The following is a 15,581-nucleotide window of genomic DNA, read 5'->3' as shown; positions in this document are numbered from 1 at the left end:
AAGTATTGTCTTTCTAACATATTTTCTATTTATCAATAAAAATCTGCATTATGACTACTTAAAGACAGTATTCTCAGTCAGCAAAGCATGTTCATAGTGTGGAATTATCAAAGAATACAAAAGAAAAAATATGTATTATATAGACATTCCAATCTTTCTAGATATAACTACAATTTTAACAACAGACAACATAATTTTGTCAGTACAATGAATATTCATAAAAGTTGTAAGTAGAGATATAATAAGCAAAAGATTGGTTAGCGATACTATGAAGTTATTTGTTTTGATGAGTCTAATATTTATCCTTCAAATACGCTTCCAGTGCAGCAGCCAATATAAATTATTATGTTGAAAGCTGGTTGGAACAATGCTAGCATTTTCTCAAACATTATAGAAAGTTTTAATGTGAGTACAATGTGGAAAATTTAATAATACTTTTTTTGAAAAGAATCATACAAGAACATATTTGAGTTTTCTGAAAAGATTAGCATTTTCTTATTAAAAACAAATACATCTGCCCTGAAATGTAAATCGACCCCCTCCAAAGATTTTCTATAATTATAAAGAATAAAAATTGATATTCCCAAAACATTCGTGTACCAATTAATTTTTCTGGAAACACTAAAAATAATGACCCCCCCCCCCCCAACACACACACACAAACAAATACAAAAAAAGATGCTGAATTTCCCATGTGGATGAAGATTTACGTTTGATCTTAAATATTAGATTTTTTTTTCTTTTGAAATTACTGACATTATTTACCCTAAATTGCAATTAAAATTTCTTAAACAAATCGTACCACATAATGAGACAGATTCGTCACTTCCGGTCGGGCAATCCAGATGTCCGTCGCATAAAAGACTCCGTGATATACAGAACATTGAATCACATCCATACTCGTCATCTCGTGATGCACAAGAACCTAGTATGTGTAAAAATGTACGGTCATAAAATATACACGACTAAGAAAACATCAAAATATCTAAGAACACCCCCCTCCCCCCAAAGTTAAAACTTTACATAACGTGATGTTTACTGATCCGTAGAAGTAAGTTTAAAATAAATTTTCTGAAATCAGTCTCTATCTGTGGTATGTGGAGACATTCTGTTTTTAATTCTTAGAAAAATAAAAGCAATTTTTAAACTGTTACAACACATTCTTACTGATTTCACAAATAAACATTTGGTGGACATTGCAGTTTTCGTAGAAAGGATCCACCCGATTCTGTGTAATGTTAATTCCTTCACAGTTCGATCTTGGAAAGGAAAAAAAGAAATCAAGCAATTCTATTGAAATGATACAATATACATGTACATGTACTTTAAACTTTCATATATTTCATGTTTAATAAACTTTTAAAATAGGTCACATAAAATTTACACAAAGCTATTCTTTATTACCATCAAATGTTTTACGTTATTTCGTGAAATATATATATCAAATAGATTTAATTGAAACTCTTTATAATGTCTGTGTGAAGCAAGTTGAGAAACGTCTGTATACTTACCCGAAAGAACCAAGGTCCACCCAATACTGATTATATGGCAAGCTTGAACATAAAACCATATCTGTTTTAACATCAACCATATCTGTTTTAACATCTGATAGGAAGTATATTTAATGATGATTCTTAGATTCTCTGAAATGCTATGTTACCCAGTCGACGATATCGGGGCAAGAAATGGCTTTTTGTTTCATACTTTTTAATGAATGTTTGCCTTAGTCAATGTAATGACTCTTTCCTATATCGGAAGGACTTGAATTAGTATCAGTAACCTGTATTGAAATCTACTTATCTTTTAAGTGAATGCAGACTAACAAAACTGACCAATCATTTACTTTTGAATACTTATTGTACGAAAAATATGCAAAACTTCAATAGTCAAATAAAATGATTTGCAGTACCTTAAGTTTTGTGTGAGGAAATCTAGTTCATTTCTACTGTGAAAACGAGCAAGATCCGCGCCTTTTCGTCTGCATGTGTTTTGTCCATCATACCAACCAGAGGGCGCTGTCATCACTTTAATGCAATGTTTTGAAATAGTAGTGGTCCATCCCGACTCTATGTGACAATCTAAAAGTGAAATAATTTCTAAGAACACCTTAAACAGCTTCATTTCCACTACAATTATACATGTACATTGTTTTACAATAGAATAAAATCGCTTATACATTCAACATTTTTTAAATTAACATTTTATAATAAAGGTACATTTGTAATAAACAAAACCCAGCCAATTATAATAAAACGTAAAGTTGTTCAGCAAAAATAACATTCAACAGCAACAGACATATTAATTGATGTCTAAGTTAATTACGAAAAATGATAATTTCATCCCCACCTATGCTCTTTGCCTGACAAATATAACGATTGCTCTCATTGCATGAAGCTACAGACCACCAGCTGTTCCTTAGAATCACACACAAACTGTCGTTGGAATTTCCTGATAAAGAGTGTTTATTCTTCATATTCAACATCGTTTACTGAATGTTAAAGCTCAAATTAAAGAAATCGAATTTCAACCAATGAAAACAATTATATATATAACACGATAAAATTTTCTTAATTTTCTTTTTAAAATGTCAAAATTTCATTTTAATATATTTTTTAATATATTATTCTTTCTAATTTTACTTTAGAGATAGTCGTAGAAATCTAGTTAGTTTTACCTATTAGATTTGTGGATCCGCCTCTAAAGCTGGAGAAAGCGCTGATATCGGATCCAGATACCCATTTCCAAGATGATTGCTACAGTTTCAAATGTTTTAAAAAGTCTTAGAATTTCATTTTGGAAGGGGGAGGTTGAAATACTAGTAGTTTGTGGGGGGGGGGGGGGGTCTGAATATAATTAATATAGGCGAAACTTCCTATTAATTTCGTATAATTGTTGTCTATATTTCGAGGTTCAACAATGATTGAATTAATTATATTAAAAATCGATAAATTTGCAACCGTCTTTGGATTGAAAAAAATTGAAAATCTATGTAGTCTTTTTGTGCTATAACTACACATTATTAAAATCAGAAAACTAAGCTCTTCTGGTCTTTTAAACAGTATAGTGATAAAATTATAATTTACATTCCCTTGAAGTCCAATCCAGTAAGATTTTAATCGGTCTGGAATGACGTCAGTTTGAACAAAGTGTTGATCGGCTGCAGTGATGAAGCAGGCGAGATCTCCTTCAGGAAACAGACGACAGTAATCACGTGCGTCCCGCCAAGATCGCGGCTCTCGAAATGACTTATAGCAGCTGTTGAGTTGAAATGTCCAACCTTGGTAGCAAGATTTTTCTATAAGTAAAAAAAATTTGTAAGTTGTCTTAATATATCTATTTAGAATTCAGAACAGTAGTGATGGTTAACATGTCATAATTCTTTTTAACGCATTCATATCATTCAAAAGGTCTCTCTCTCTCTCTCTCTAATTGATGTTTCCATTATATGACATTTAGTGTTGACCTCTCTGTACTTATTCTTATTGTGCACTCTCTCGCATGAAACTGTGCTAATTTTTTTTAAGAAACCCCATGGCTGAACATTCATTTACATGGATCGAGTAAATGCAGGATAGTTCATTATAATATCTAGGCGCCATATTCATACTTCGCAGATATTGTATTTCAAAAAAGTTAAAAGTTTAGACAAGAAAAAGGAGGGATTTGGGAAAATCGTACAGTGAACAACAAATATTTTTGTTATTCCCACGCCACTTCCACTCTTTCTCTCTCCCTACTCCCACCTCTTCCCCCTCCTTTCTGTCCCTCCCTCTCTCTCTCTCTCTCTCCCTTCTCTCTTCCAACCACTCCCCTTCTCTCTCCTCCCTCCCCTTCTCTCTCTCTCACCTTTATCTCTCCGCACTCCCTCTCCTCTCTCTCCCATTCTCCTCTCCATCCTCTCTCTCTCTACACTCCGTCCACACCTCTGGCCCACCTTTTTCTCTCCACTCCCTCTGTCTCCCCACACTCTCACCTTCCCTCTCACCTATGCTACTCTCTCCTCCTCTCCCTCCATCTCCCCATTCTCTCTCTCTCCCCTGCCTCTCTCCCCCACTCTCTCCCCATTCCCACTCTCTCCCCACTCCCTCTCTCTCTCCACTGCCTCTATCCCACCCCTCTCTCTCCACTCCCTCTCTCCCCTCTTTTTCTCTCTCCCCACTCTCTCTGTCTCCCCACTCTCTCCCCACTCCCTCACATTCTCTTTATTTATTGTTTTTCTGTCTGACCCAGTTACTTTAAGGTCTCGTGAAATAAACTATATATATATATATGCATAATACAAAGATTTTTCATAGTTTATTTACAATAAAAAATAATGGGAAAAATACTTATTCTACACTAAAGAGAACATTCTTTACGTTATCTTAAAAGAAATTATAAAATGTTTATTCTTGATTTTTTAACTTAAAAATGGATTTAGCATAATTGTTTATTTACGCAAAAAATGAATGTAATTTAAAATTATAAGGGCGATAACGTCAAACAAGATACTGCTTCCCAGTTCACAATTATATCATTGCGTTGTTTGTTTGTGTATTTAATGAAGAAGAATTTTATATGCTTGAAGAACAATACTTATATATTTACTAACATGCAAGGAAGATGATATGTAAGCTTGAAATCCCAGTTAGATATTATTTATTAATATTATATCGTTATGAAAAGTAGATGTGCGGCTGATGCCCTAAATTATCAACATGCTGGAAGGAGGTCTGTAAAATATTCTTTATTTGACCAAGTATGTGATTAGGGTTTGACATTCACTATCCCTTTCCCTTGTATTCAGTTCACTTAAATTCTATATTTTTATAATTTTTGTCCTGTTCAGACATCGTGTCGTTGCGTTGAATGTTAGCCAAAACGCATTTGCATCATGACTCCCTCGCTGTTCTACGCATTACCCGTATTTCATATTTTCTCATTGCAAATAAATGTTTGTTTGATGCTTTATTCGAATACTGTTAATAAGCCTACATTTAACCTTTACTTGTTGCATGGTTCTACTCTACTAACCATAACTGTTGAATGTATAGTGTTAAATGATTTACCGTTGGGCCATCAGTGTAATTTGAGTAAATGTTCACCTTATAACAGGCCTTAGCCATGCTTCTGGGAAAATTACAATCATTTAATTAAGCAGTACTTAGAGCTATTCAATAAAAAAGAGAGCCATACAAAATGTGTGCTCAAAAATTGTTACAAGGTTGCCTCTGTCGCGCAAAGCGCCCTCCTCAAGTTATGTAACAATTATAGAGATAAAGTTTGTAAACCGTAAAACATTTGAAACAAGCATTCAATTCTTATTCTGAAGGAAGAATTTAAGTTATGGAAAGGACAGGGGATGGGGGGGGGGGGGTAGAAATTCGAAATTCCTTAGAATTTGTTGCTAAGTTTTGGTTAATGCTGCTTTCTTGAGGAAAAACATGGAAATTCAAGACTGGCAAATATACATGGTTAGGACAATGTAACACAAATAGCACAAGAAAATTTAGATTAATTGCTACTTTGCAGTGTAACCATGGAAACAAGGTGCCATTGGTTTAAAGTGATATTTTCTGCTGCTTTAGGACTAACTTACCCTTTCTTCAAGAAAGGTATTATTTGACTCATCTTAAATTGTACTTATATCTGATAGAACTTAAGTTGAATATCATATATTTTGATAAAGTTTGATGAAGAAAATAACACTGTTGCAATGGTTACCAAGAAGGGAAAATGTTCAATTTTGTTAACTTTCTAGCAATATTCAACCCTTAGCTTCTTGCATCCAGTTAGAAATGTGTGGTTGTCACAATTAAAGTCAGGTTATCTGTTCATAAATATCAATCATAAAAGTTTTGGGAATCTACATACAAGGGTATGTATCCAAGGAAACAAAATATCTTTCAGTTTTTATACATATTGTTTCCTATAGTTTCCTATAGCTAATTAAAGAAATTAATTTGAATTTTTTGAAATGTGAAAATTAGGATCACACCAATGCCTTTAAAATTGATCACAAGTTATATAGAAATGTGCTTTTCAAAAAGATAAGTTCAGATGAAAACATACAGAGAGTTAATTTGAAATCCCTTTGCGGTATTAAAACCATGGCAACCCTTGTCAACCAATAAGAAAAATGACACTTCGTCCTTGGTACATGTACATGTATATGTTACAGAGATTTTTTTTCTATTACAGTGTGTGCATGTATTTGGTTGCATTTCAACCTATTGCATTTATTTTTGAGTTTATGACTTTATTAAAATGAATGTATGAAATTATAACTTTTGAATATTTTTTTCTCCATATATACATGTAGAAATGTATTCAATAGTTGCTTTCTCTATTATGTTTTTCATACATTTAAGACGTCAGGCCTTCAACTTTTGGTTGTAGCATAGCGTGATACGCCCTCTGGTGAGAGATTGATGTTACGGCGTAAGAATATACTTTTTTAAAAAGTAGTACTTCGGAATAACTATATAATTCTTTAATAATGACTTCTTCACTAGTTATGCCTAGATAACGAGAACAACCTTACAGACAATATTGTGGATATTACTTTATTATGACAGCATCTAGTTTTATAGATTTTTTTTTTGTTTTAGTTGATACATGTAAGTATACTAAATGAACATTTCAAAATATTAAGACTATTTACCCCTATCTCTCACCTCTCAGAACCAATGCCCCAACTTCTGAGATTTTCCCTTTTTCACCTTGGTAACGAGAATATAAGCGGGCTGACTAAAAATTTAACCTCACGGGGCCTAAAATACTTCACTTAATATTATTTCTTATCGTGATTTATTGATATACTAGATGAAATCCCGCGCAAGCGTGGGGAATTGAATTTATACCACTACCGACAGAAAAATCTAATAATATACTGTACATGTATATTGTAGTTTCTACTGACAGTCTACAGGCTTATAGCAGAAGAAATACTTTATTCAAAATCCCACATGAAGTAGAAGTACGAAGTACGACTCCAACCCCCCCCCCCCCCCAACCCCTGTAAAACTTAAATAACAATATCATTAATTGACGTTTATTGTGAAACCTGTTATATACAATGTACTATGTTATGGATATTGTACTTCAGATGCTCTTATTTCATTTCCGTCACGAATAAAAGCAGTGAATATGCACATTTTACTGAGAAATAGATTTTTTTTTTGGGTAAAAATTCACAGTTACTTGGGTCTTGGTTTATAAATATGTATGTACCTTATTGATATGTAAAAACTGTACCTTCCTTTTTTTTTTTTTTTTTTTTTACATGTATACATATTTATAATCCAAGACCTAAAAGTACCTGTGTTAAAATTAGCCTTTATTTAACGCCCTATGAAAACACTGGCGGATTTAGAGGGGGCCCAACCCCCCTCCCGTTTTGTGTCCAAAATATACATAAAATTTAATAAATTATTTTTTTGGTGTGTCCGTGGGCCCCTACCCCCAACCCATAAATGGTTGCCCCCCTCCCCTTTCAAGATTCCTGGATCCGCCACTGGAATAGGCCGAGTATTTGTTACAAAAGACTGTATTCAGAAAAAAAACTAAAATGTATTAATTAAAGCACAAAATTATATAACATAATTGTATTTGATTAATGCCTTATTCATTGATATTCTCTTTTCATGTAAGCAAGTTTATTACGAAGTACAAATTGTACATCGGGTTCGTTGCCACGATGCTCTCAGTGAGGAAGATATACAAATTTTACCGATAAATTTATTAGGAAAACCTACTACATATACGTATGTAATAGTCTTTCGATATATAAATATATTCACAACTTACAGTGTTATCAATGATTTACCACTATTTCAATGACCATTCACACAAAAGCTTTTTTTTTTCTTTTTAACATCGGGCTCGATGCTATATGATGTTCTAGAAGCTTCCGTCAATATTACGATCGGTGAATGACGAAAATAAATTGCACATTTCCCTTTTTAATCGGTTATCACAACTTATTTCTTTTATATCATTTAAATCAAGTTTTGATTGAATAATTCAGTAATGACGTTTAATGAAATAAATAAACGATTGCTTGTTGTCAGTTTCATTAAAAATTGCCAGTAACTTTGATCCGCCAATCGGAAACGCCACCGTACTCACGTTTTTGCTATTTCATGGCTGTTTATAGAAAATAAAAGTAGACTTTTAATTTAATGTACGATACTTACAATGCTAGTGAAATCTAAATATAGTTTACGGACATCATCTTGTATCGTGTGTATTCTTAGAGGAGTAAGTAAGAACTCTGGTGCACCCGTTTCGGAGTTTATTTGCAAAATTTATTAATTTATAAGTATAGATGTGCTCCAGAAAAAGCAAAATTTATTTAATAGAAAACCCATTATTTAATTACAAAATAAGCCTTATGAGAAAAGATTTAAATAAGTTTGAATAATTCTTCCCGATAATAATTGATCAGGAAGAGTTATTATAAATATTTCATTTTTTCATTATTATTATTTTTAAAAAGTACCTGCTAAAATAGTAGAAAATACCACCAATAATTCCAAGTAAATACGTATGTCCATTTAAAAAAAACTGAAAAAAGTCGCCTGTGACTGAATGGTTATCCGAAGGATAAATTTTATCCTGTTCTGTACAAAGCTTAGGAACGGCTTTGATACTGTGTAACGTTGGTTTTGCAGAATGCTGTGTAACATCTTTGATAAGACAAAAAATTGTTTTGTAATTTATCAGTAGGTTTGCAGATAAAAACTGACTGCTTGGAGACATTGCAAATTATTTATTAGCTTCAAAAATCATGTATAAATATTTGTCCAGCTGTTACTGTTCCAGTCTTTTCAGTCCATTTCAGACTTATTTAATCCCCTGGAATAGAAAGTAAACCCTGTTATAGAAATAAAAGAAATTGCAATAAATATTATAACTTTAACGTAAGTGTGGAATTTTTTTCCCCTTTATCATACCAGTAATTGATCTTCATTTTTTTAAAAGGTTGGTCCGTTTGGTAATTCTATCCTACTTAAGCTCAAATGAGGAAAAACTTCGATGTAAAGAAATTTAAAAATCATATCGTTTTTTCCCATAGATTTTTTTTTTAATAGGAATGAAGTCTCCGGAAAGCTGTCGGTATTTTTTAAAATTAGTTTCCGACGTAGATATCCGGTATATGACAGTGGCAGCAGGACTGACACATATGCTGCTAAGTTGCGAATTGTAAGAGTTTTTGCAGAGCTTAATTGACATAATTTAATATGGCAAGATAAAGATGCATATGTAGTTATGCTGTCTATGTATATTGTAATATTAAGTTGAAATTCCTGCGACAGGAAGGAACGTAACTGCGTTGCATCTCGATCTATAAACAATGTAAGCTAAGGTAATTTTTATGGTTAACGTTAATGGTTTAACCCCGTTAGGTGGTCAGTCGCCCATATCGGACACAAAATTACTGACCAAATGGTTATTAAATTTCAGTTAGGTACATGAATTTGTGTAAGTGTACGTTGGAGGGGGTAGTGAGGCATATATGTAGCTACAAGTGCATTTAACTGTGCTTAATTGGTATAATTATGATAACTATGACACACGCCTACATAATTTCAGTGTGTTCTATTTATGTTCTTGAAATGAGCAGGTGCAGATGTTAATCAGCTGTATCAACATGGCTTTGCAACTATTATTAACTCTCAGAAAGATTTAATATTTTTCTCACATAAGACAATGTAAGAAGCCTGATGATTTAAATATGTATCTTATTCTGCGCTTTAACCATTTTAACTTTTAACTTGCTTAAAACAATAACTTAAAATGCAAAAATCAATTATTCTTTGAGTAGAAACATGCCTGAAAAGAGGGAGGGGATCACATTATTATCTATGCAAATCACTCTATCAGCAGTCAGGGGTGTATTACTGTATTACTGCATTAGTGTAATTATCATAATCATTTTCTTTACAGGTGATGTTATGTAATACAATTATTAAATATATATGACTTGATTGAAAAATTACATTGCTGATGAATGGTGATAAATCTTTGTCTTGACATATCTGCTTGCTTTATCATACAGAAAATATGGACAATGCCAAGGAAGATAGATACCCTATTGACAGAGGATGGGCCTGGGTTGTTCTCTTAGGTACATGTACTCATATATTTGAAAAAAAAGCATACCAGTACTGTTTTCTTGAGATTCTGAAGACCTTAGATAATCTTTCTTCTCAGTAATTATAATTTAATGATTTTAAGCTATCAGTATCTGTAAATGTATTGTTTGCACATTGAAGGCATGCCATTACAAAAAACCTGATTTCAGATTTATTGCAATCATGAATGCCTTCTTAGTTGATATTACTAAATTTTGATACAAAATGTTATTCAATTCTCCCTCTCTTTTGCTTTTTTTCTCTCTCTCTCTGTGACAACATTAAGTATAAGATTTCTCCATGGGTTACTTTCTTAAACACATGTTTAAAGGTAAATATTGAAGTAAAGTTTCATTAACTAATGCATTTCCTTTATAGCCTGTACCTTTCAACAGCTGTTTCTGATTGGGACACATGCCTCATTTGGAATTCTGTTTAATGAGTTCACGACTAAGTTTAATTCCTCTGCGACCAGTATCTCTATTGCTCTCTCGGTACAAACTGTAACCCTAAGTCTGCTGTGTAAGTATAACTAATTACAGTACCATAGATTATATTTAACTATATACATGTACATAAAAAAATGTTGAACTTGTTACACTTTGTGTACTTATCATTGTTTCAGTTATACCATGAAGAACTACTAATCAACTTTCAAATATGGACAATAATTAATATATTGACAATTAAGTTTTTGGAAAGGATAGAATCTTTTTCTCAACAGCAATTTCATTCTCATGGCAGTGGTGCCCATTGGTGAAATTATAGTGGATATGAATAAACTATTCACAAGTATTTAGTAGATTTTTTTTTCCATGGGCACAACTGCCTGTCATTTTTAGCTCACCTGAACCAAAGGCTCACGTGAGCTTTTCTGATCAAAATTTGTCTATCGTCTGCTGTAGTTGTCGTCATAATCTTGATACAGAGTATCCCTGAGTGAAGGGGATTAAATTTTGTTAAAATGTCATGCCCTCTTTGAAGGGGTGATAATTAAGAAATAGTGAAAATTTAGTGTTGGCCAGATAAGTTGAAACTTATGTGCAAGCTTAATTTATATTGTAGATTCAATTTTGTTCAAATCATGTCTGCCATAGGTGGGGTGGGGCCACAATGAATGATCAAAGTTTAATGTATGAATATATAGAAAAAATTCTTTAGAAATCTACTTCTCAAGAACAGCAAAGCCATGAAAAGTCATACTGATATGGAAGCATTCTCAGATAGTGTAGATTCAAGTTTGTTCAAATCATGACCCCCAGGGTAGGGTTGGACCATTACGGGCAATCAAAGTTTTACATAGGAATATATGGGAAAAATTTTCTTCTCAAGAACAGCAAAGGCTTGATTATTTGTAGAGTTGAACTTCAGTATCTCAAACACTGATATCTCGAATACCATGGATATGTCAAAGTGGTTTGGAAATCCCAACCGCTTATTCTTTAAGTATTTTACCTCTGATATCTCAAATTCTCAGATATCTCGAAGTTTTTTCTTTCCCATCAAGTTCGAGATAACGAAGTTTGACTGTATTTATATGGAAGCATTCTCTGATTGTATAATATAATTTGTTAATATTATGACCCCAGGCAGTGATTCATTTTTGTGTGAGTTCTGCATAAATAATGCATTTAATTTGCTCAGGGTGCATGATTTCAATAAATGTGCATCCCAGTGAATGCAGGAAGATCAGAAAAAAAACATATGTATTGTATCCATTTTAAACAGTGTAATGGTTGATTGCATCAAGTGCTAAGCAATATGCACAAGCAATTTTGGGGCAAAACAGGTATAAGCTACCTGTCTAACAAAAGTTCTGGGTTCACACTGCACTGTTATTACAGATAAGAAGCAGAAATTATAAATATTTTCGTGCTACAAAACCAAGTAAATACATGTTCATGGCAGGTGAAGGACTGCAGACAATTTTTTTGGTTTGTTTTTCAGCTCTCCTGGTATTAAACATCGGTCCCAGGCTGCTTCCCTATAGAGTTTTTATCATGCTTGGAGGGGTGGTGGGCTTTTCAGCATATATCCTGAATGCCTTCTTGCCAAACATTTCCTTTCTCATTCTTTCTCAAGGAATACTTTATGGTAAGTCCTTTTTTTTCTTTTCACCTTCTTCCCCATTTTTTTTTGGTATCTTTTTGAGTATGCCCTTTCTAATGCACTGTATGTTGTTTTACTAAAAGGTAAGGTTTGGGTGTAAGAAGTATACATTCATCATTTTTTTTCTTAATACAGACCCTAAAACATGCTACTACACCTTAGAAACGAACCGTACCGTTCCGTGCAAGAAGCGTACCGTACCGTGCAAGAAGCGTACCATACCGTGCAAGAAGCGAACCATACCGTACACAAAACGTACCTTTCCATGCAAGAAGCGTACTGTACTGTACACAAAACGAAACGAATCGAACCGTGCAAGTGGTGTAGAAGCACGTTTTAGGGTCTGTATAATTGTATGTGTATGAAAATTAGAAGTGCATATCAGTTTATTATGTAATTATGCTTCTGAAATCACAAAGCTTGAATTTTAAAATGATATGAATATACATATACATGTATATACATGCATATGTAAATACATTCAATTTATTATTAAAACATTTCCATTTGCCTTGCTTTATTTGATAGTAACTTTTTTTTTTGTTATACATGTATTCACATGCAAAATTCTTTAAATTTTTTTTCCCAGGAATGACACATGCTTGTACCCATGGTCCCTCCTTAGTTATTCTAGGACAATACTTCAAAAAGTATCGAGGATTGGCGACAACGTTAGCCAATGTTGGTGCTAGCGTAGGTGTTCTTGTGTTTCCTCTTATATTACGGGCATTGTTAAACACATACGAGCTTCGTGGAGCTTTGATAATACAGAGTGGGATTTTGTTGAATTTCTTTGTTGTTGGAGGTCTTCTGAGGCCATTGTCTTTCTATGATAAATCATCAAGAAAAAAATCAAAGAAACTTGACAGTAATGATGAAGAACACACAGAAAAACTATTACAAGATCAAAACACAAAAACAGCCAATGGCAAAAGTGTAGAAAATGAGAGGTCACATGCTCAGATGAATAAAAGGTCTGTTCCCAAGGAGACAAAAAATTGCAGTGAACATTCTCAAGACATTCTACATGAAATATCTGGAAGAGATCATCTTGAGCCTTTCATCAGGAATCGGACATATTCTGACAGTCGTAGAGAGCAACAAAAACGATGTCATCATCATCATCTTAAACCAGAAACTCACCATTCCACAAGGTCACTGAACAGAATTATTGACAATGTTGCTATAAGTGGTGATTTGGCCATTGCTTCTAGTACAGGAGATATTGTTGGTTCTATGTACAGCATACATAGCCAAGATACGAGGTTTAACAACAAGAATATGAATTCTGGTGGAGAAGCAAAGAAATCCCAACATAATTGTATGAAAATCTTACATGAAATCATAGGTTTTCATTGCCTGAAAATAAGAATTTTTCAAATTTGGATGGTTGTAGCTTTCTTTGCTATTCTTGGGGCAGCACAACTAATAACTTATGTCCCACCTCTTGCTGCTGAGAAAGGCATTGAAGAAAATGATAGAGTGTTACTTCTCACTGTTCTTGGTGCTTCAGATCTATCTGGGAAATTTATTCTCATCTTTTTAACAAGATTCAACATTTTGCCTAAAGACCTAATGATGGCCGCTGCTCTATGGATACTTAGTGTAGGAATTATTTGCATGCCCATGATGACTGAGTTTTCTGGCCTTTCAACTCTAGCCTCAGTGATGGGATCAAGCACTGGTGTATATTTTTCCTTATTTCCTGCTGTTCTAGCTGATTTTGTGGGTTTAGAAAATTTATCAGGTGCCATGGGGCTCACTATGCTGGTTCATGGTCTGAGTTTAACAATAGGAAATCCAATTCTAGGTGTGTATAAATATACAGTTGAACTTTGTTATCTCAAACACCGATATCTCGAATACCATGGATATGTCAAAGTGATTTGGAAGTCCCAACCACTTATTCTTTAAGTATTTTACCCTCGATATTTCAAATCCTTGGATATCTCAAATTTTTTTCTCACCCCCATCGAATTCGAGATAACGAAGTTTGTCTGTAAATGAATGTATAATTATTTGTTTAAAAAAAAATATCAAATTTATTAAGGTAGATTTGTCTTCTATATATATGTAGATTATGAATAAATTAACACCTTTAGTAAAACAGCTGGTTTTAATTTACAGGTGCCATCAAGGACGGAACGGGTTCCTTTGTTGGATCTTTCCTCTACGCTGGTGTCTGTACTGTGATAAGTGCCACTGCCATGACGGTCTGTTATTTCTATCAAAAGAAAAGGAATAAGCAACTCCCAAATCGCCATGATGTGATAGAGACCATAGTTACTGCTGATGGTACTTGTCAGGGCTAGTCTTTTCAAAACATTGTATTTGTGTTGTTGAATGTAGCCATTTTAAGGATTTATTTAAAAATTATGCAATGTACTTTGACTGTATTTTAGAAGCATGTAAATATATGTGTAGAGTCATCCAAAATTCATTTTTAAAATTACATCAGACATTTGAAGAATACCAGTATCTAGTATTCTTATGTATAATTGTGCTAATTAATGACACAAAAATACTGAGTTGAAGAAATTTTATTAAGTAAAAGTAAACTAATAAAATATTTTACAGATAAACATGATAAATGAGTCTGTTCAATATGATATGTATCATATGGCCATGAAAAATAATTGAGATATTTTTAACCCTTGGTGTAACACGTCTGGTTCCTGAGTCAAAATTGCTTTTATATCAACCATAATAATTTTAAACTTGTTTTCATATTTGATCTATAATTTTGTGTACTGGTAAGTTTTAACAGTTGAAAACAAATTAATGGGTACTCTTAATTTGATATTAAGTGCCCTTTAAAAAATGAAGCATCAAAGTAATAAAAAGGTTGTTAAACAGTTAAATGTCAAACACACATGTGGAGCAAAATAATTCTTGAACACCTTTGTTTGATATCAGTGTAAATAAGCGCTCACATTCTTTACTATGTAGATATTTGTTTGGATTTCTATTTTTATGATTATTTTTAAGGTGTGAATAGGTATCTTGGGTTTGTTTTGAATTTATAAAAATATCATCCTTTTAAAGTTGTTTTATTTTATACTCTAAAAGTGAAATGCTTTAGTTTGCTCAAATATTTTATTTTTAAGTTTTAGTCAATGTGTAGAAAAAATAATCACTTGCAACCATAATCTTTTCTTTCCTTGTCATAATAGATTTTTTTTCTGTCAGTATGAAAAAATGAATTTTCATGTCTTGTCTTCTTCTCCATTTCCAGTAGGAGAGAAAGATAGAATTATGTTTCATCTGACCTTAGCAAGAGCTGCAGTTGTTGATTTACTACTAGACTGTTCAAAAGAATTCATACTTTTTATTTAGTATTTTTTTTATTTATGT

The 15,581-nt window shown here is 32.9% G+C and overlaps 1 protein-coding gene across 1 annotated transcript; it reads left to right on the top strand.

The window, feature by feature from the left end:
• The first annotated feature begins 10,047 nt into the window (after positions 1-10,047).
• On the top strand, positions 10,048-14,982 carry LOC133176511 (monocarboxylate transporter 5-like). Its single transcript, XM_061311629.1, has 5 exons — positions 10,048-10,111; positions 10,497-10,640; positions 12,066-12,212; positions 12,817-14,037; positions 14,355-14,982. The coding sequence occupies exons 1-5, from the start codon at positions 10,048-10,050 to the stop codon at positions 14,537-14,539; spliced, it is 1,761 nt and encodes a 586-aa protein (XP_061167613.1). The 3' UTR covers positions 14,540-14,982.
• Positions 14,983-15,581: the final 599 nt, after the last annotated feature.

Source organism: Saccostrea echinata, unplaced genomic scaffold, assembly GCF_033153115.1.
Source record: "Saccostrea echinata isolate AGI-Se365-2 ecotype Australia unplaced genomic scaffold, CSIRO_AGI_Sech_v1 ptg000076l, whole genome shotgun sequence".
Classification (NCBI taxonomy): Eukaryota; Metazoa; Mollusca; class Bivalvia; order Ostreida; family Ostreidae; genus Saccostrea; species Saccostrea echinata.
This window is presented reverse-complemented; position numbering and strand designations above follow the sequence as displayed.